This window comes from Ctenopharyngodon idella, chromosome 2, assembly GCF_019924925.1.
Source record: "Ctenopharyngodon idella isolate HZGC_01 chromosome 2, HZGC01, whole genome shotgun sequence".
NCBI classification, from domain to species: domain Eukaryota; kingdom Metazoa; phylum Chordata; class Actinopteri; order Cypriniformes; family Xenocyprididae; genus Ctenopharyngodon; species Ctenopharyngodon idella.
In genome coordinates this window covers 35,267,085-35,288,768 of record NC_067221.1, presented here as the reverse complement: position 1 = coordinate 35,288,768, position 21,684 = coordinate 35,267,085, and the positions used below count along the sequence as shown (strand labels likewise).

Genomic DNA, 21,684 nt, shown 5'->3' with positions numbered 1-21,684 from the left:
AGACCAGGGGTGTCAAACATACGGCCCACAAAGTTGTACAATCTGGCCCGCGGGATGATTTGAACTATAATAAAAAAATAGATATGCACTAGTCCACTGGTCATAAATTCAAACTTTTTTTAGTTTTATTTTGGTCAGTCTTTATTCTGGGCTTGCAAAAAGTGCTTTGTAATAATTTCCCAAAATTTCATTTGTGTGGAAATATTTTTATGTCTGTGAAAAGGACGTTAATACAGGCACACGATGAATATGGACACAAAGAGGAGAACAGACGCACCAGCAGAGAAAATACTCTACCGTGTACAAGCTCACTGTTCGCGAAAAATAGGAAGAATATAAATATTAAATTGAGGTTGATATGAATGTATCTCTGAAGGGAACTGTCTTCAGAAAAGTTTTGATGGCTTTTCTTCTTATTTCCGTATAAAGTAGTAGCCTATTTATATACGCAGCACTGCTTTGTGTATAGCAGTAACCATGGAAACGCTATATCACTGCTGTTCCATAAGCGCCACCTACTGTCAGAGAGTAAATTTGCATTTTCATTCAGTCTGTCTGCTATAGTTGCTTTATGCAGGTGTCTTATGTAGCATAAGTTCACAAAGCTGAAGTCAGACCATGCTGTTTTTGCTGTTAATCTTGAAATTATACAATAATTTAAATAAAAAAAAACTGTTCATGCTCATGTGCATAACATCTTTGTTGGGATTGGGATAAAAATGTAGTGTTTGCCTCTAATATCAAAGAGCTACACATAATTTGAACAATAAAAATTTTTTTTTTTTTTTTTTTAAATCTGCAACCAGTATCAGAATCGGCCAATTTGCTTCGCAAAAAATTGGAATTGGCCACGAAAAATCAAAATAGGTGCATCACTAATAAAAAAAATATTTAAAAAAGCATTATTTTAAAAATGTAACAGTTTTTTCGCTGTAAAACAAATGCAGTTTTAAGGAGCAGTGTACTAGTTTTCTTGCAAATTAATTTGTTGTTTATATGGTTAATATTAATGCAACTATCAGCGCACTAATGTTTTTTTTTTTGTTTTGTTTTTTAATTAATTCGGCCCGCACATGGTTATTTTTTTCCAATCCAGCCCTCAACCTAAAATGAGTTTGACACCCCTGATCTAGACAAAAGGGGAAAACTTTTGAACTGTATAAACATGGATAATGTTGCAGTGAATTACAAACAGCAGAGAGTGTCAGTCTTATTTTATAAAAAAATTCTACAAAAGAAAACATTGTATAACGCTACCTGTTATTAGTGTTTTTAGGATGTTGTTTTATGAGTGTCAAAGTGTGTTTGTTAGATGACAACCTTTGCTATTGTTATGGAAGAATGAGTTGATTTGAGACATGTACGAAATATTTTGGTAGTTTTAGTGCATTTTGAATGTGACATTAACAGCTGTGCCAAGCTGAAAGTTGGTAAGGAGAAACTGTGTGAAGAGTTTTGAAAAAGTGCCCTAAGTATTGAGAAATGTGTCCTAGTGATTGTAAAAAAAAAAAAAAAAAAAAAAAAAAACAGCATATTAGAATGATTTCTGAATGATAAAGACCGGAGTAATGGCTACTGAAAATTTAATTGTGCTATCAAAGGAATAAATTACATTTTAAAATATATTCAAATAGAAAACTATAATAAATTAATATCTCAGAATATTACAGTTTTAGCTGCATTTTTATCAAATAAATGCAGCCTTTGTGAGCATATGAGACTTCTTTCAAAAAATTAAATAATTGAGGGACAAATTATTTTCTGTGGTAACTGACAGTATGTCAAAGTTTTACTTGTATTTAACCCAGAACATTTCTTTGAAAAAAAATCATCTGTGAGACAACAGCCCAGGCTAATCGCAGAAAGCAACACTGTCCTTATACAATTAAGCTCTATTTGGGGTGTGAGTTGAAACTTTCACAGACTGCTACTCATTTTCTCATTCTGCTGTAAGGACAAGCTTTGCGTGTGTCATTGGTTGAGCCCTGAATCAGTGAAACCGCTCATGTCGTCACAGACTTGGGGTTTGACGCACAATCGGAGCCAATGAGAGGGCAACTTGAGTTTGTGTGTGTGTGAGAGAGAAGTTGTCGGCCTTTTCAAAATCACAGGGGGTAATACAGGGAGGTTACATAAAGACATGGCACACACACACACAAATACACCCAAACAATCCCTTCACAATAAAAACCTGCACAAACCGTACTGTTGAATAACACACAGGTATTGTGTACTACTTATGAAACCATTTGTCTCTATTGTCTGGTGCAGAGAACAATTGAAATGTGGGTCAGTGGGCTGAAAAAAAATCAGCTCCCAACATTTCAGTTTGAGCAATTTTTTTCCCAGAGAGCTTTTTCTGCGTGACATGCACGACCCCATTAGCTCCCTTACCAAACACTTTCAGAACACAACCTCAGTGAGGAAGACATCTGTCTGTATTAGATGTTTTTCTCACTAAGGTTATAATGTTAGTCAAGTTGCTTTGTGCAAAAAAAAAAAAAAAAAAAAAATTATGATAATCTTTAAGTCTCTTAAACCTTTGTGCCTTTGAGACTTAATTCAAGACAGCTAATGTTGGGTTAGCACTAATCCATTTATCAATAAATAATAATGTAAAGTTGATACATTTGTGTTAAAATGTGTCACACAAACCCCCGGTTTCACAGACTTAAGCCTATAGACTAAAATGCATGTTTGAGCTGTTTTAACTGAAAGCATCTTGCACTGACATATCATCATAAAAAATGTCAGTGCCACTGTTTTGTCCCAAGATGAACACCAGTAATGTTTTTTTCTAAGGCACGTTTATAAAAAAGCTACTTAGATGTCCTAATTGAACTAAGGCCTAATCCTGGTTTAAAATAAGCCCTGTCTATGAAACCAGGCCAAAGTGTTATGGTTGGACTGAAGCGATGATGTTAAATTTATGTTAAATTTAAAGTCCCCCTGTGGTGAAAATCAAGTTTTTAATGTTGTTTATATGTCTATCTGGTGTTTTTAACATGCTTTAAGACAAACCATGTGCAAATTCATAAGTCAACACCATTGCTGAGTATTTTCTCTTTAAAACTGCAGTAAACCAAAGACAGTCTCAAACCTGAGGTTTGAAATCACTGGTGTTTCTGACGTCATAAACTACCTTGTAACCAATCACGTCAACGTGTCGGCGGGCTTTAGCATTTCATTAACTGACCACGTAAGGGAGTCTCAAAAGAAGGTTATCCCGGTATATTTTTCTGTTGATAATATGAAAAATCGGGTAGATTTAGCAATATGGCGGGTGTATTATGCATATTACGATGTTATGATGAACTATATGCCTTTTTCCACTGACGTTCTGAGTTGTTCAAAGTGTTTTTAAGGATACTGATTGTTAGAAGGCAGCTGTCTGACGTGTGAATGTGAACATGGTTTGTGTAACATTAGCAACACATTATTAGCTGTTTGATAATGTAGTCAACCAAAACGCTAATCATATTAATTACCGTTATGTGTCTGATGCTGTAAAAAGCAATACCATAGTGCAGCGTTTACCTCAGTAAGTTGACCGAGTGGATCTCGTCTGAGCTCATGCGAGTGAGTGGAGGCGGGGCTAATTATCATATTCATAGACCCATGTATATTAAATGAGGTAAGGGTGTAGAGTTACGTTCAAGCTATTTTAAGGCATTAAGAATTTTTTTTCACAGGAAAAAAAATGTTTAAATATGTAATTTTGGTAATCAAAGATGAGTTTTAAGGGATAAAATTATTGACTACAGGGGGACTTTAATAAAGTGTTTCCTAACAATGCTATCCATTTGAAGGACATACAGAGTGGCCTGCTGATGCTTCCACTCACAGAATCACTGAAGTCTGGCTAGTACAGGATTTAAAGAAAATGTCTAAAATAATGATGATCAGAGGGCTGACCCACCTCTGTGTGCAAACATGGTGGATTTGGAGATTTTTCTGGAAACAACATCACACTCTGTCAAGATGCACCTCCACTCCAGACATCATACTGTCACAGCAACCACACCTACAAATGCACAGACAAAGAACAGAAAGTGACATAAAAACACTGTACAAAGACACTTTCAGTGCTGCAACACACAGCTCAAACACATTCATTGCATAATACTTCTCCTAAACATGCGTTCTCACATAAATGCTCGCAATGTTAGCTGTCCAAAGCCAAACAGTTCCTCAACACAATCTGCATAAATGTCTCGATCAACACAGACCTCCATCACAAGCTATTGATGGCACTCCTTCACTTTCCCTGGATCAAATCAGCATCTCAGCTTCTATCATCACATCCTTCAGCTGATCCTGCTGCAGCACTGCATAAAAAAAACACAACATACAGACTAAAACATCTACAGGTATATATTTAGTGCAAAAAGGCCAAAAAGACCATAAGGCCATCAGTGACACTTCAGTATGAATAATGTTTAAAGATCTAATGAAATTCTTGACCATTTGTAGGAATATGCTATTGCACATGGTGTTTTAAAATAAAATGTAAAATGTAAAAACATATCTCCTATTAACCGTTTTGACAATAAAAGGTAAAAGCCAAATGTGCAAATAGTTTGTCAAAACAATAAAAATACATATTTTTACTATAGTACAGTGACAATATAAAAGCCAATTATTTAACCTTGCAAAACACGTTGTCTGTATAATATCACACGCTTAATATTTTTTTATCATACAGTATTAAAGAGGACAAATTGTTGGTGTGCGTCTCGCTGGCACATTTGTGACCAGGACAGCAAGTCTTTGTGGTGTATCGAGAGCTGGTTTCCAGGGTAATGTCGGCATAACACCACGTAGGACAAACCACATCCAACAGGCCTAACTGTCGACGCAAGAGGAAGCTGTCTGAAAGGGACGTCCAGGTAACCTGTACTGTATCCAAAAAAACATAAAAACCATAGCTGCCCAGCTCACTGCAGAATTAAATGCGCACATCGGCTCTGTTTCCACCAAAATAGTTCGTCGGGAGTCAATATTTATTCATGGTTGGGCTGCTACAGCAAAACCTTTGGTCGCTTGTGCCAAACCCTCTACAATGCGAGTAAATCACTCGCATATGCGACCAAATTTCACTAGAGGCGACTAAAAATGTATTTAATTAGCCAATGGCTGGTAAATTGTAGATTACAGTCGCCTCTGTCGCTTTCTCTCACACATGTGCACTCACCGTAAGAGGAAGAGAGAGAGCACATGCAAGGCTCGGTGTCTGAACTGTCTTCGATCGGACCGAATCATGAAAGTTTATCATTTGCAGGCGTTTTTAAGCCTTGCCAATTTAAACATTAAAGTGCAAGAACTCGCACATCCGAAGCACGCGCACGGAAAGCCGCGTCTAATAGCACGTGAATACTAAATCTCTTTCACGTCTTCTTGCGGTTGAACAGACAATTTCACACAAGATTGTCAAAATGCCCATCTTGGCGAGTATCCTAGTAAAACATAGTCGGTTATGTCTTAAGTGAATGTAAACAGTCGAGAAAGGCAACATGTGTACAGTATATTGAATCTGTGCACTATGTCTTAAAGTGACAGCAGCCTAATATTTCTACGGAGCCCCGCACATGACATGCAAGAAAAAAATGTAAATTGTGCGCACAACTTACTATTTCGTTCCCTCGATTTACTAAATCGTGCGCACGACTTACTAATTCATGCCCTCGATTTACTAAATCGTGCGCACGATTTACTAAAACGTGCGAATGATTTACTATTTCGTTCCCTCGATTTATAAATCATGCGCATGATTTATAAATCGAGGGAACTAAATAGTAAATCGTGCACACATTTTAGTAAATCGAGGGTATGAAATAGTAAATCGTGCGCACGATTTAGCCTACTATTTTTCTGGGGTTGTCTGAGGCTCCGTATATTTCTGCTGCTGCCTTTGTTTTTAATGTTAATCAAACAAGACTCACTGTAAAAATCACAATGCTTTTGACTGAATAACTTTTGTAACTTTATATTCCATATATATTTATTTAAAAAGTGAAGACTGTTTAATTTATAAAGTGAAGACTATGCAATGTTATTTTACATTTTATTACTTTATTCGATTTTATGTACATAATCTACCCAATCTGTATCTAACTACTGTTAGATCTACCTGAAAAACCTGAAAGCACTGTTTATTTAATTTGATTTAATTAATCTTTGTTCTATTGTGTTTATTTTTGCTATTGCTCATAGTTTGATCATTCTTATTTTATTACAGACTATTATTTTAGATTATATTTATGTAGATTTTTTTCATTTGCATTGTTCTTGCATTCCATGTAAAAACTGGAATGGCCAATGGCGACTCGAGCTTTAGTGTGTCCGTAGGGGGTTTCATTGGTTCCAACAGTGTAAATCTTGGGCTGTGGACAATGAATTGTTCTCTGATGAGTCCAACTTCACTGTCTTTCAAAAAATAATTCCCTAAATACTTTTGAGCCACTTTGGGGTATTTTGGAAGAGCAAGTCATAAAATGTTTTCCTCCACCAGCATCATGTAGTAACCTGTCCACTGTTCTGGAAGAGGAATGGCTCAAAATCCCTCTGGCCACTGTGAAGGACTTGTATCTGTCATTCCCAAGGTGAACTGATGCTGTACTGGACGCAAAAGGAGGCCCTACACCATACTGATAAATTAAAGTGGTCTAAACCCAGTTGTTTCAGTTTCATTGTCCAACCCCTGTAATTTCTAATTTAATTGCCATTGTCATTGACCTGTTTTTCTGAGCTTCTGACAGAGAATGTGTGAAGTGCTGACAGTGACAACACAAATTGGTATATAAGCAAAGAAAAAAAAAAGAGTATACATCAAACAACCTATAAGAAGGCAGAGAATATTAGATGATCTGCATGTTTACCTTTATAATTATGACAGGTGCCATATGCAAAACGCTGAGTTCTTTAGGTTCATAGGTTAGGATATGTCAACAGCGCCTTCTACCGGACTATGACGATAGTATATTGCCAAACTATGAGTTTGATTTGATTTCGTATAATCTGTTTTGAAGCAATTTTACCTTCTGGCAGAGGTAAACACACGTACACTCGGGGACCTCCAAAAACTAGTTTATTATGACCAGTTCCGCAAAAGCGTTCGCCAAGAAAGATGAAAATAGACTTGAAGAAGTTATTAGCGCAATAAATCATTGCTGTGAAAAGGCAAGCTTCTGGTGAACCCACTATTTCTATAAAAACAACCAATTAATTTTGGTTTACAGCTGATTTCACCTTACTGTCAATAAATCAAGCTCTGTCAACACCTTCCCGCTGAACAGCGCCAAAATGGCAGTGGAGAGCCAAACTGTAAAAATATAATCTTTAAAATAACATTTGTTACACTGTTAGTCCTGTTCGAATTCAGTAGTTTAGTCTATGCTTGAGGGAAGTAAAAACTTTGCGCGAGTTCATAAGATGTAGTATGCGCATGCGCGTTATACCAGTTTCCACATAGAGCTCGCTATTGATTTTAATCTGCAAAATGTTAATAATTTTAATAAAATAAGAGTAATTATAAAGCATGGTATTTTTATTAAGTACTGTCCTGATTAGGATATTCCACATAACAGATGTTTACATATAGTCCATAAGACAAAATAATAGCTTTTTATAATAAATACATGTTGCGTTTGATTCTTAATACTGCGTGTCATTAAATGGATGATCAACGGCTGTTTTAATTTTTTGTGATAGTTGTTCGTGAGTCCCTTGTTTGTCCTAAACTGTTCGTCGTTTGATTTTATTTGCATTTTTATTTGCATGATATATTGCTGAAGCATTAAGCATTGTAATAGTAATTCCCCTTTAATTGTTTTTAATCTAATTATTCCTTCTTCCTTCTCTGAAAGGAAAATCACAAAAAGTGATAGAGCTGTCCATGGTGCTGAATGTACGAGCTAACACTAGGTCATTTTAAATTATTAATATAATAATATTAATCTGGTTTTGGATGCCTAGTGCCTGGTTTTACATACGGTATCATGTGAGTCAGCACCAGCCATTCTGATTGCAATATTTTAACATGAATATTAACAGTTTTGAGTTTTTCTTTTTCTTTTTTACGAGTTGTCTCCCTCTGGTGGACCTTTTAAATTCAAACCAAATTAGCAAAGCAATTTCATTTCATAGAGCCTGACCAATAAAATGTGTCAAATCAAATTTATTAATCAAATGCACAACAATGCAGCATGCAGCAGTAATTGTTGATGGAATGAAAAGGCCTATTCACGCTGCAGAAAAAGAAGAAACGAAGTATACAAACAATAAATAAATATAACATTTTTAAAATCAAAAGCAAATTAAGCTAAACGTTTATGTGACCATTTAACAATGAATGAGATTATAGGCTATTTAGTACATAGTTTCTCATTTTATGTTATGAGCAGTTTGACGTGCAGGCTATTTGGACGTATAATTGTGTATTTGGACTTTTGGCTGAAACCTCAGTTTACTGTGACATTGCCCGTGTGAAAATTTACATTAGCCTATATGAAATTGTGATTTCATTTTTCAGCTAATACACTGAAAGGTAAAAAGTTTGGAGTGTCACCTTTAACAGAGGCCATAATGTAGACCCTGCAAGAAGAACTGTTCATTTAACACGACGCAGAACCTCGGTATAAAATGACAGATGTAAATCATAGAGACGCAGAGACTCCTGTAAGATGCATTAGTCCTTGTTTCCCTGCGCGTGCGTGAACGCGAGCTGTAGTGAAGTGTGTCTCGCGCTCGAGTCCCTCCGCCCAGAGTGTGATGGAGAGATGGAGAGAGACCTGTAACACGTCACCGTCCGAATCACAGCAAACCGGGCAAAAATCTGGGAGCAGCTCATCAAGTAAGTGAAAACCCGACGTTTACGTAAAGTGCATAATTGTATCATTTTTCAAACATAACAGAACAGTTCAGTCGTTGTCATTTGTATTATTTGTTATTAATCATACGGACTCAAATGATAAGTACATGTCTATAAATAGGCTAATAGTTGATACATTTATGTAAACTTTACTTTTCTCGTCAAAATTAGAAATTAATTGAAATTATGTTTGTTCCACAGCTTCATTTTTTTTTTGTTACCGATATGATTCTCACCAATTTGATATAAGCTAAACATATTCTGAACGATTCAGTGATCGAACCACTCAAATGATACAAAGATTTGGAAAGTAATTTTAGCAACTTCCTCTAATCTTTATATATATATATATATATATATATATATATATATATAATTTAGTTTATGTCCTTTTCTTTATTTCTGTAATGGCAAAGCTCTAACGCTTGAAATCACTATTTTTTCTCTGTACAAATTTCATTTCATTTAAAAAGACTTGTGTGCAACATTGTTTTCCAAAATTAATTTAGTAGCAAGATATGTTTAGCTACAACTCAAAGTTAGCAAGTCAAAAGAGTATCTTGAAAAGAGCACTTTACACACAATCTAGCGTAGTGATTTTTATGTACCTCTCCTTAATTATTCTATTTTTTTAAAAGACAAATTTGATAATAGTTACTATTATCCAAGTTTACTTCTGTTGCATCAACAGACTGTTTATGTATGTAAAACTTAACAGTAAAATTAATGAAATGAAATGAGTTTGTTTCACTCAAATAATGTAAGTTCATTGTACTTAACAGAAAAAAAGTTTGCAAAATTTGTTTGTAGTAAGCTGAACTTAATATGATTGAGTTGCAGCAGATTTCTAATTCCCAGCATGCTTTGCGTCAGACTGTTTAAGGAAAATAAATGTAGAAATTAGGTGTTATGTTGTGTTTTTGCACAAGATTAACAAAATTAGTGTTTAATGTTAATATTGGGATTTACAGGGGGTTCTGTTATGTTAGATTTAACTCAATAGTTAAAACTAAATAAGTTCAGAATACTCAAAACTTTTGAGGAAACTTATTACCTCAAAACATTTAAGTAAACTAACTCATTTTTTTCTAAATTAGTAGAACTTACATTTTTTGTGACAAGTGGGGTGGGGCCGAGAGCCATGGAAACGGAGCAAGGCCAATGTGTCTCTCAATAACAATCACGTCACCGGCATCCCTTCGCTCCCCCAGTTCTCAGCCTCGCCCCACTCATTATAATGTTAATTACATACAGTTTATTTACATACCCATCACATTCATATCTTGGTTAAATGATCGATAGCAAATAACACATGCTATTATCAAAGAGACTGTAATTGTACTTGCATGTATAATCAAACAACATACAGTATATGTGGTCTTTAAAGTTTTGCAGCCCATCCTCAACCTAACCACATGCTCTACTCGTAACCCTACAAAACTAACACTAACTTATGTCTCCCTATGTTAATCTTGTGCAAAAACACACAAAATAACACTTAATTTCAACATTTATTTATACAGTCTGATGCAAAGCATGCTGGGAATTAGAAATCTATTTCAACTCAGTCATAGTAAGTTCAGCTTACTACAAACAAATTTTGAGTTCACGCAACTTTTTGCTATTAAGTACAATGAGCTTTCATTAATATTTGAGTGAAACAAACTCATTTCATTTAATTAATTTCACTGTTCGGTTTTACAGTGGGGTTACCATTGTGGTGAAGAGTACAGCCTGTGGTTAGGTTGAGGATGGGCTGCAAAACTTTTAAGACCACATATGCTATATGTTGTTTGATTATATACATGCAAGTATATAATGACAGTTTCATTGATAGTTAGAATAGCATGCGTTACTTTATTTTGTTATTTGCTATCTAACCAACCACATATTTTGTTGATCCTGGAACAACATTCCTGTCTGAAAATATAGTCTTAACCTTATCTCTACCCCTAAAACTAACCCTACCCATAACTTATCCCTAAAATCAGAGGGAAATGATAGGTGAATAACACTGATATAGAAGCACCTAACCCTGGTTGTAAACTTGACATAAACTGTAAACTTGTCCCTCAAATCTGATTGTTGATTGGAATGTTGTTCCAGGATCAACAAAGATTTTGATCCAGGAACACGTTGTTACTTGGTGAAATCACGTTCACCATATATGTTCAGTGCGCTTCATATATGTGAACCACATCTGTTTACCTCCTCATTCAGTTTACTGGTGATATTTTCTTTGTCATCTTATAAATGCATTTGCTTTTTACGGAGAGATGAACAACTCTTAAACTATCAAGTGGATGATTCTTTCTATTGTGTAGCTGGAAAAGAAAATCTGACTCCATCAGGTCCATGTAAATATAAAATAGACAGCATCATATAGTAAGACGATCAAATCTTTCCACCTTCATTTGCTCTGTTGCCTTTGACTTTTGCATCTACCTGTGATTTACTCAGCAATGCGTCATATTAAGTGTTTTTCAATGTTGTGGCATTGTTCCATGTGCTTGATGCCTAATATAAGACACTGTAAATTACCATTAAAAAAAAAAAAAAAAAACTACACAATTTATCTAAATGCATTTAGAAATATTGCAACAATGTTGGCCAAAATATTTAGTTGCAAGACATTACTACAACTCAAAGTCAGCAAGTCAAAAGTGAATCTTCAATCTTAATAAGAGCAATTTACTCGCGAACACTCACTAGTGTGATGATTGTATTTGTGTGCGCTTGACATTTAATCATGGCACAGTAAATCTCAGTAAGTAGACCAGTGTCCAGGTGACAGGTGTTAGTGCACCTTTTTCAAGGAGCACCATGTGAGACCTTGTGCACAGAACAAACACCACTGCATCCTCATTTACTATTGTTTCATATGGATTCTACATGCTCAATATTTATTTCCCCCTTTAGATTGATCATTGGGCAGAAAATGATAATAGTAATTAGACCGGATTAGACATCTGTCAGGGTTTAGGTGTCATCAGGGAAATGATTTTGAAAGATTTCAATTCATGAAACTCCATCCAAATATTAGCATCTGTACCTCTGAAGAGACAGCAGGCTGTTGACTCGAGCATTACGCTTGCTGCTGGAGTTTGTATGCATGTGCTGAAGCGCTATTGACCAATCTGTTAATGTTTGACACGTACATTCCCACTGTGGCAGGATGAGTGTGGTCCGGTTGCCAGGCAGCATGTGGGGTGGACACATCTAGTAGTGTGAAGGAGAGGTTGTGTCTGCTCTTAAAATGTTTCATGGTTGCTGAAGCAAATAATCCAATGGAAATTTGCTGCTACTGCCTCTGATATGTTGTCTAATATTTGGTTTAGAAAGTTTATAATCTGTCTTTTTTGTACCAGCCCATATTTAAAATAGTCTTAACACTGATGTTTTTTTATATTTATTTTATTTCTGTTAATATTTATTGTATTTCAAGTAATGGAAAAAAGTAAAAGGTATTGGTAATTTTCATCCAGGACCAAATCTGTTAAGTTTAAAACTCAAAGAAATAGGGGTAAACACCAGTGGAAAAATCAATACTGAAAATTCCTAAGTAGATTGGATCCTATTTTTATGGACTTTTCTTAGAGAGTAGTTAGTAATGAAGTGGCATGATTACCAAAGTCAACATGTTAATTAAATGAAGCTTATTAATGATCATGTTTAATATTCTTAAGGGATCTTGTTGCTGACATCCTCTTAACAAGCATAATTAACTTATAATGATGATGTTCTCTTGAGGAAAATGCCAGGATTGAAAAACCGTACCACATGGGCACCACTTTTGCTGAAGACATCCCACATCACTTCCTGTGCTAACGGCTGCTCTCTGGGCATCACAGCTCATCTGACATATGTGAATACTGATCCTGAACCAGTGGAGGGTAAGAGATCATGCACACTTACACTCTCAGAAAAAAATGTGCAAAACTTGTACTTTTGGGGTACAACTATATTTCACTGAGGCAGTACATTTAAAAGGACAGCTTTGTACCTTATCCATACAAGTTCACAGCAGTACCTTAAAGGAATAGTTCAACCAAAAATGAAAAATGACCCCATAATTTACTCACCCTCAAGCCATGTGTATAGGACTTTCTTCTTTCAGCCGAACACAGTCTCTGACCTCTGACCCGATGTATGACTATAGGACATAGCTCCTCTTCTTTTATATCAAAATCTTCTGAAATCTTTAGACTTCTAATTCATACTTCGGGTCAGAGGTTACCCTTCCGCCAGAACTCGACTTTCTTGTGAATGCGTGTACGGCCGTTGCTGGAAGCCAGTGATAAAAGTTTTAAATATGGATATTTTTCTTACAAAAAAAAAACAAAACATTGCATCGCTTTACTTCAGAAGGCATTTATTAACCCACTGGAGTCGTATGGATTACTTTTATGATGGATGGATGTGCTTTTTGGAGCTGTAAAAACTCTTAAAAACACTATTCAGTGCCATTACAAAGCTCGGAAGAACCAGGATATTATTTAATATAACTCAGATTGTGTTTGGCTGAAAGAAGAAAGTCATATACACATAGGATGGCTTGAGGGTGAACTATCCCTTTAAGGGTTAGGGGGTTAGCATACATACTGCACCTTTTAGGAGTTTATAAGGTACAAAGTTGTCCTTTTAAGGGTACTGCCTCAGTGAAAAGTTGTTGTACCCCTGAAGGTACAATTTTTGCACATTTCTTTCTGACAGTATACTGTAGAACAGTTTAGACACATTGAATATGTAAAAGGTAAGAAAACAAAGACTTGTAAAATAACAAAACAATGTCCCCATCACCTGCTCAGGTGTGTTTGTGTATCCTCTGGGGGAGAAGGAGGTCGTGGTGGGTTTTGAGGCAGTGGTGTCCGGCAGGCTGGTCAGTGTGGAACTCCAGAGCCGTGCGGACTGCTGTTTGGACTGCTGCCCTGGATCGGCGCTGCGCACGCAGTGTGGTCACAGCAAGGAATGGGGATGCTGTGGAGGAACAGGTCTGGAGATACAGTGCTCCAACGGTGAGCATTTTAAGGCCAGTTCAGTTTGTGTCCTGATATGTCACAAAAATGCACACACACACTTGCTTGATGTTCACATTAACATATTGGTCCATTTCATTATGACAAAGGTGGAGGAACTGCCTCACTATGGAAGTTATTGAAAGGTTATCTAAGCTAAGAAGCTAAGAGAAGCATGGCAAGACATGTCATCTTCATTGCTGTTCTCTTGAAACACTGATCCCAGATTTTTTTTAAAAATGCAGTATTTTCTTTCTATTGTGACAGTTCACAAGCACACTCTACAGAAGTGTATTTGGTGTTCTCATAAATCTTGGTGTTCTCTCTTTATAGTGCTTTGTACTTGTACAGTCTTAAGTGTGCAGGCAGCAGTCATTATTATAGAGAGCTGTGTTGGCTCTGTGCCTGCTTTTGGATGGTCCTTACATTAATACACAAATATTTAAATTTAGGTTTCTGTGTTTCAGAACAGGCTTTTTTGAGTCTTTGTGTAAAAATTCTGAATATTGAATTCTGAATATACATTATTATTTTGTGTTTTGAAATATGTTAAATTAAAACCTGATTTCCCAAAAAACAGGTTGTTGTTTTTTTTTTCAGATCTGTGTGAGATTGTTGCACCTTTTTCATTTCAGGTCATCTGTTGCTGGATGAGGACCTGGATAGGAGCACTTTTATTGTGAGCACAGGACAGATTGGACCGCTAGAAATTGTGTCAGTTGTCATCAGTACCACCCTTGAACTTCCTACACTTGAAAATGGTGCAATCCGCCTGGTCTATCCCACAGTGCTCACACCTATAGTCAGAACACGGATTCAACCAGGAAAAAGTGAAAGTGGGGGTAAATCAGAAGAGAACAGGTAAATTTAACCTCTTTAATTCACCTTTATTGTTACTACTTTTAATAATTACAATGGTCATAAAAAGTATAGCCACACTTAAAGGGTTAGTTCACCAAAAAATGAAAATTCTGTCATCATTTACTCACCCTCATGTTCCAAATCTGTAAGACCTTCGGTCATCTTCGAAACACAAATGAAGATAATTTAGACTAAACAGCTCAATTCATATGGATTAGTTTTATGATCTCTTTAGGAATTTTTGAAGCGTCACATAAATCTCAGATTCATAAAAATATCTTCATTTGTGTTCCAAAGATGAACGAAAGTCTTACAGGTTTGAAACGACACAAGGGTGAGTAAATGATTAAAGAATTTTAATTTTTTTTGGTGAACTAGCCCTTTAAAAATGTATTCGCATTACATAAAATATTAAACCAATTTTTAAATTCAAGCTAAACATTAAAAAAAAAGAAATCTGTTCAGTTAAAAATAATAAAACAATAGATGTGTTTAAAACGAAGACAAAAGTATTAGTATTATTGACACTTTCTTGTTGTCAAATGTCAGTGAAACATGTTCATAGTTAACTGTATATGTTTTAAGGCCATTGTATATTCAAATTCATAAAACATGTAAAAAAATACCCCACCATTCAAAAGTTTGGGGTCAGTAAAAATGTTTTTGAAAGAAGATGCATTTATTTGATTAAAATACAATAAAAAACAGCAATATTGTGAGATTATTACAATCTAAAATAACTGTTTTCTATTTTTATGTATTTTAAGTAAGCAATAAGGTACGAGAGACTGTGCTGTATCATGAATAAGTCACGGCTGAAGGGGTTGCAGGCACTCCGCTTCACGTCATGCCTAACAATGCCCTTCAGCTATGACTAATTCACGATACAGCACTAGCCTCGAGTACCTTATTGCTTTTATAAAACGGTTACCTCATAATACAAATATTAAAACCAAAAAATATGTATTAATGCAACTTTCATGAAGTAAAAGCCTTCCTTCTGCCAGAAAAAAATAGTCCCTGACCGTGAACAGCAACAGAAGTTACATTATTACGCCATTAGATGGTGGCAAAGACTATCTTTATGAGTGTGTCACTCAGTAGTGAAGACTTTTACATTAAAAAGACTGAATCGTTTTGAAAATGGAACAAGACGCAACTGATAAATGCTTTGACTAGCACTGTCAGTCATGGGAAAACCTTTAACTGTAAAAAGGACAAGATATTGCAGCGGACATTTAAACAGATTTTTTATTATGAACATAAGACTGACCTGAAGGAAAATGCTAAATCTGAATGCAGGTAATACACTCGCTCACTTGATCTCTTTCTCACAATACTCTTCTACATAATACAGTAAGCTTCAATGAACAATATCAATTGAGAACATATAGTTTACGTTGCTAAGAGTGGTTGGTAAGGGTGTTGTGTAGTGATACACAGAACTGTTGGGTTAAGCGGTCATACTCATAGCCGTGTTTTATCGTGAATAAAACACAGCTATTGACCAATCAAAATCAAGGACGGGAACTAACCGTTTTATAAAATGTTTTATTCCTGTGATGGCAAAGCTGAATTTTCATCTTCAATATATATTATTCAAATATGCTGATGTGGTGCTCAAGAAACATTTATTTTTATTGTATTATCATCAATGCAATTTAAGGGTATATATTCGATAAAACGCCCTTACTTTTGGCTTGATAATTAGATTTACACCACCTGAATAACAAATGGTGAAAATTGTGGGTTTGACCTCCCAAGAATCCTATTTAACGTCTCTCCTTCAGCCCGACTACGTGCTTTGGCAGTGTGTCTGGGAAGCAGGAGAGGATGCTGGGAGTTGGGCAGCAGTGCACACATGCTCTGTTTACCAGCTCTGCCACAAACCTCTCGCCTTATCAGCTCAACTTCCAGCTGCTGGTTCGAGGAGCCTGTCTGCTGGCCGGTAACATTTATATCTTTCTATCCAATCTATAAAACACAAGTCACAACAGCAAGAGCTTAAATGTAAAAGCAGAAAAGTTCTAGAACGATGACATCCGGAGGAGGAGACAAAAAGTGGCTTACCTTTTACCTGTTTCTGTCCCTCACAGAAGGACAAGAGCCCCCTTTTAAGAGCGATTGTACATTCATGCAGGTCCAGTTTGTGTTCTGAAATAATCCAGTTAGTGTAAAACTTGGCACGGACATCAGTGATTATGATAGACATCAGTGAGTCTGCCAGAAGGAGCCAAACATCTGTGAGGGTGTGTGCAGAGTGAGAGAGTGTTTGGCTCAGGCTCCGGGCCACTAGAACGGAGGAAAGAGATGGAGACAGGGTGATATAGAGTCCTAAATCATAGTAGTGACACTGTTCTGCTCCAGAGGAAAGTGGCCGCTCTGTTTTAGCTGTCTCGACTTTAATGGACACTGAGCAGGACACTACAAATAAATGACTTTTTGAAAACTGAACCATGGTAATATAGTATTTATTTTACATTTACCTTGGTAATATCATGAAGTACTATGTTTGGAATATCATATATAATATACTGTAGTATATGAATATGGTACTCATTCATTACCATAGTACACTAATGTTCAAAAGTTTGGGGTCGGTAAGAATTTGTAAAAGAAGTGAGAATGCTCACCAAGGCTGCAATTATTTGATCATAAATATAGTAAAACAGTAATATTGTGAATTATTATTACAATTTAAAATAACTGTTTTCATTTTTAATAAATTTTGTAACGTAATTTATTCCTATGATGGCAAAGCTGAATTTTCAGCATCATTACTCCAGTCTTCAGCGTCACATGATCCTTCAGAAATAATTCTAATATGATGATTTGGTGCTCAAGAAACATTTATTATTATCAATGTTGAAAACAGTTGTGCTGCTTAATATTTTAGTGGAAACCATGATTAATGTTTTTAGGATAGTCTTGTGAATAGAAAGTCCAAAAGAATTTATTTGAAATCTTTTGTAACATTATAAGTCATTACTGTCACTTCTGATCAATTTAAATTTTGGTTAAAGTATTCTTTCTTTAAAAAAAAAAATCTTACTGTCCCCAAACTTTTGAATGGCTATAGTATTTTTAAGTACAATAAAGAAACCAAAATAACATCCATTTTTAAAAGCAGATTCAAAAGTTAAATCATGATTAATAAAGCCAACAACTTTGTTTTAATATTAAACTATAACATTTTTTGTTAGTTTAATGGATATGTTTAGTATGCATATCTATATTTATATCAAATGTCTTACTGAAATGTAATTCCTTTAAATGTCATCTTTACTACACCCAGATAATCAGGATCAATCTTCACTTGTGAATCTGTTTTATTATAGCTTTCGTTCCCTGAGGCTTAGATGTCAAAGATTCCCACCAATAATACTCTTTAATAGCAACTAATCAAATCAGTGCTGAAATGTCATGTGAACAGACTCTGTAATCTCTTTTTATGCCGTCTCTGCGTTTCCAGGTCTGGAAAGCCCCACCCATGCCCTGCGTGCGGACGCTGACCCTAGTGCACAGTCTGCGTCTGCAACCTACATCACCCTGGCCGAGGAGCATCCATGTGACCGACATCTGGAAATAATACTACACCTTAGCGGTGAGAGCCAGGCTTAACATGTTAAATCACTAACTTGTTGGCAATTCTGGTAACACTTCTGCAGCTTTTTTCTAGTAATGCATGTCATATAGTCAATATCTGCTTGAATGCAGAAAGACCAAAGTCTCCAAAACCATGTTCTGATTGCATTTCAGTAACATATTGATATTTCAAAGCAGCAACAAACTCTGATGTCATCATAAATTTAGTTTATGCAGCCCAAATTGTCTTACAAAATGTATTTATGGTTAGCTAATGCAAATGTACACTTTATACAGCTGATGCCTTTACCAGTAAGACAACAGAAAACAACTTACTTTTCTACAGTTGCCAAACTGAGCATTGTGATGTTCTCCCATCCATTTTTCTATGAGTGATCAAAATGGTCAGCTAAATAAATCATAAACTTCAGTGTTGTGCCAAATCCTACCCTTCTTGGACCCCAAAGCATTAATGACTTATTTTGAGTACACTATTCAGTGCCTGACTAGAAATCCTACTATATTGCTTTTTACACTATACCATTTAAAAGTTTGGGGTCAGTAAGATTTTTTTTTTTTTTTTAAGTTCACCAAGGCTGCATTTATTTGATCAAAAATAAAGCAATATTGTAAAATATTATTACAATTTAAAATAACTTTTTCAACTTAAAATATATCTAAAAATGTCATTTATTCCTGTGTTTCAAACCTGTTTTTTCATCAGCTATTACTGCAGTCTTCAGTGTCACACGATCTGTAGAAATCATTCTAATATGCTGATTTGGTGATTAGGGCTTTTCACACTGCGCTTAATCCCGGGTTATCGTCATTCTGAACACTGCTTTTAACCACGGGTAAAGGAATGTTTCACACTTGTAATTTAGAAGCAGGGTTAACACCGCTTTTTACCCGGGGTTATGAAACCCTGCTCAGGAGCAGGGTTAGCACCGCTTTTGCAGTGTTAACCCCGTGTTGCGGTGCCAAACTTGTACAGTGTGAAACGATGCGGTTTTAGAATGTTACAGCTAGACGCTTAGCAACAGACAACCAATCGCGTACTCATATTTGCCTGCTTTGGACAGTCATGGAAAATATGCGCATTGCATATAAACAGTAAATTCAGCACTTGAGAGGAAAAATGTCAAATACTGACAGAAAACGTGACAATTTGAGTGAGGAGACCGTTTCATTCTTACCGTTATAGTCTGATATGTCCATTCAGTATAAACTTGATAGTACAGTCGGCAATACGAGAATGCGCAATGCTAGAGCTTATGTAAACAGGTCGCGTGCTGCGTTTATCCAATCAATGACACTGACACCGCAAATATGCAAATAAGAATGTTAACCCAGAGTTAGTACAATGTTAAACGTCAGTTTATGAATACCCAGGATTAATTGTTAACCCCAGGTAAATTATGAGCAGTGTGAAACGTGAACGAAGATAACCCAGGATTCCATTTACCCAGGGTTTAGAATAACCCAGGGTTAACTACTTACAGTGTGAAAAGCCCTATTTCTTATTAGTATCAATGTTGCATCAGTTGTTCTGCTTAGTATTTTTTTTGTGGAAACTGTGATGCGTTTTTTTTTTTCTTCCAGGAATCAAAAGAAGAGCACATATTTGAAATAAAAAATCTTTACTGTCTCTTTTGATCAATTTAATGCATCCTTGCAGAATAAAAGTATTAATTTATTTGAAAAAATCTTACTGACCACAAACCCATCATACTCCATGCAGTTTAGCAGAAGGCTAACAAGAAAAGCTTTTTGATCAGCTAGAACAAAATATGACCATAATGCATCAGGTTTTATAAATGGTTACTTCTTGAAAGGGGGTAGAATGTGGCACAATTCCATCAGTGTAATCACCTGCAAGTCCCTGTCACTGTTGCCTACAGAGCCTCACAGCCCAATGGTCATCCTAGAGAGGGGCCGGCTCACTTTTAGTGAATATGAGCAGCAGATCCGTGCTCGTCGCGATTTCATTCGCTGTGCCCGAACGGAAGCAGAGTCTGAGAAGAGGGTAAGATTACTTGTGTTAAAACACTTGCATTGCTGACTTCATATTGATTGTCTTTTAAGAACATCATTACAGTATTACTGTACTTACTTGTTACTGCATGTGTGCATGTGCCTCCCCCAGCTGGAGTTCGTGCGGAGACGATATCATAAGGATCTGCTCTTGAACCCAGTCCTAATGCTTAACTTCTGCCCAGATCTGCTGTCAGAACCAACAGAACTGCAGCAGGCCAGCAGAGAACTCATCTTCCTCATTGACAACAGCAGCACAATGACACAGCACAACATCAACAAGATCAAGGTTCTTGCAATCTTCTATATGAGCACCTGCTCAACAGTGCAGTGACATGCCAATTTTTTGTCTTAATTGCTTCAGTACATACTTTTTTTTCTCAAACTGTTGTCATTGTTATAAAGCATAGATCACTGGTTCGTAATCTTTGTTGCCACCAGAAGTTAGTAGCTTATTTAAAGCAATTTTCCACCTACAAATGTTGAAACAAACAAAAACAATGAAAGGATTCCACTCTGAATTTGCAGTATTATGCAAGTTGAAAAAAACCATAAATGTTTCTTTGTGCTTTTATATATTTGACAGGAGGCAATGTTGTTGGCCATCAAGAGTCTGCCGAGCCGCACCATGCTGAACATCGCTGGCATCTGCTCTACAGTCAGGCCTCTTTTCAGCTCCAGCAAGCCCTGCACAGATGTGAGTCAAGTCAAGACACCTTTATTTATATAGCGCTTTATACAATACAGATTGTTTCAAAGCTGTAATAAACAGGAAAAGAACAATCAATGAAGCAAACTCCATCAAATATAAGACAAATTCAAATTCTGCTGTAAAGCAGCTCTACAAATAAAATAGTGTCCATTATTCAGCTCAAGTCAGTTCAGTGTTGGTTCAGTCCAGTTCAATTACTGTAATGGCAGGTTTAGACTACACAATATGATTTTGGCAAGGTCCGTTTGATGTATGGTGTCGTGGTGATTCATAAACGACAATGGCCACCAGGATGCAAGAATTTTATCTCATATAGTGTGTCATAGTGGACGACAATCGACGCCGCGTCTGTGACGCTCCATGACGTCCCGACAGAAAGACTAGAATGTTTAATTCGTTCACAGAAATTACATATACATTATCTCTGCTTGCAGTGCGTCCATCACACTTGTCAGGAAAGTGAGTGAGAACACAGACATACAATTTTAAACCAAACCATACATCATCAGTTGTGGTTCACTTCTGCAATTTAGTACATTTGTGTTCATATCAGCAGCGAATCGTACTGGAGTTCACATGAACCGAACCCCAGACCACCCTTTTTAGGA

General features: G+C 36.1%; 1 protein-coding gene across 4 annotated transcripts in view; it reads left to right on the top strand.

Annotated features, from left to right (window-relative positions):
* The first annotated feature begins 8,692 nt into the window (after positions 1 to 8,692).
* vwa5b2 (von Willebrand factor A domain containing 5B2) overlaps positions 8,693 to 21,684 on the top strand; it is a 33,167-nt gene continuing 20,175 nt past the window's right edge. For all 4 annotated transcript variants that reach the window (XM_051918621.1, XM_051918643.1, XM_051918632.1 and 1 more), the window contains exons 1-9: positions 8,693 to 8,851; positions 12,620 to 12,762; positions 13,678 to 13,884; positions 14,520 to 14,745; positions 16,536 to 16,693; positions 18,218 to 18,349; positions 20,232 to 20,356; positions 20,477 to 20,653; positions 20,951 to 21,061. In XM_051918621.1, the coding sequence (XP_051774581.1) occupies positions 12,624 to 12,762; positions 13,678 to 13,884; positions 14,520 to 14,745; positions 16,536 to 16,693; positions 18,218 to 18,349; positions 20,232 to 20,356; positions 20,477 to 20,653; positions 20,951 to 21,061 (1,275 nt within the window). In that variant the 5' untranslated portion in view covers positions 8,693 to 8,851; positions 12,620 to 12,623. The remainder of the gene's footprint in view (positions 8,852 to 12,619; positions 12,763 to 13,677; positions 13,885 to 14,519; positions 14,746 to 16,535; positions 16,694 to 18,217; positions 18,350 to 20,231; positions 20,357 to 20,476; positions 20,654 to 20,950; positions 21,062 to 21,684) is intronic.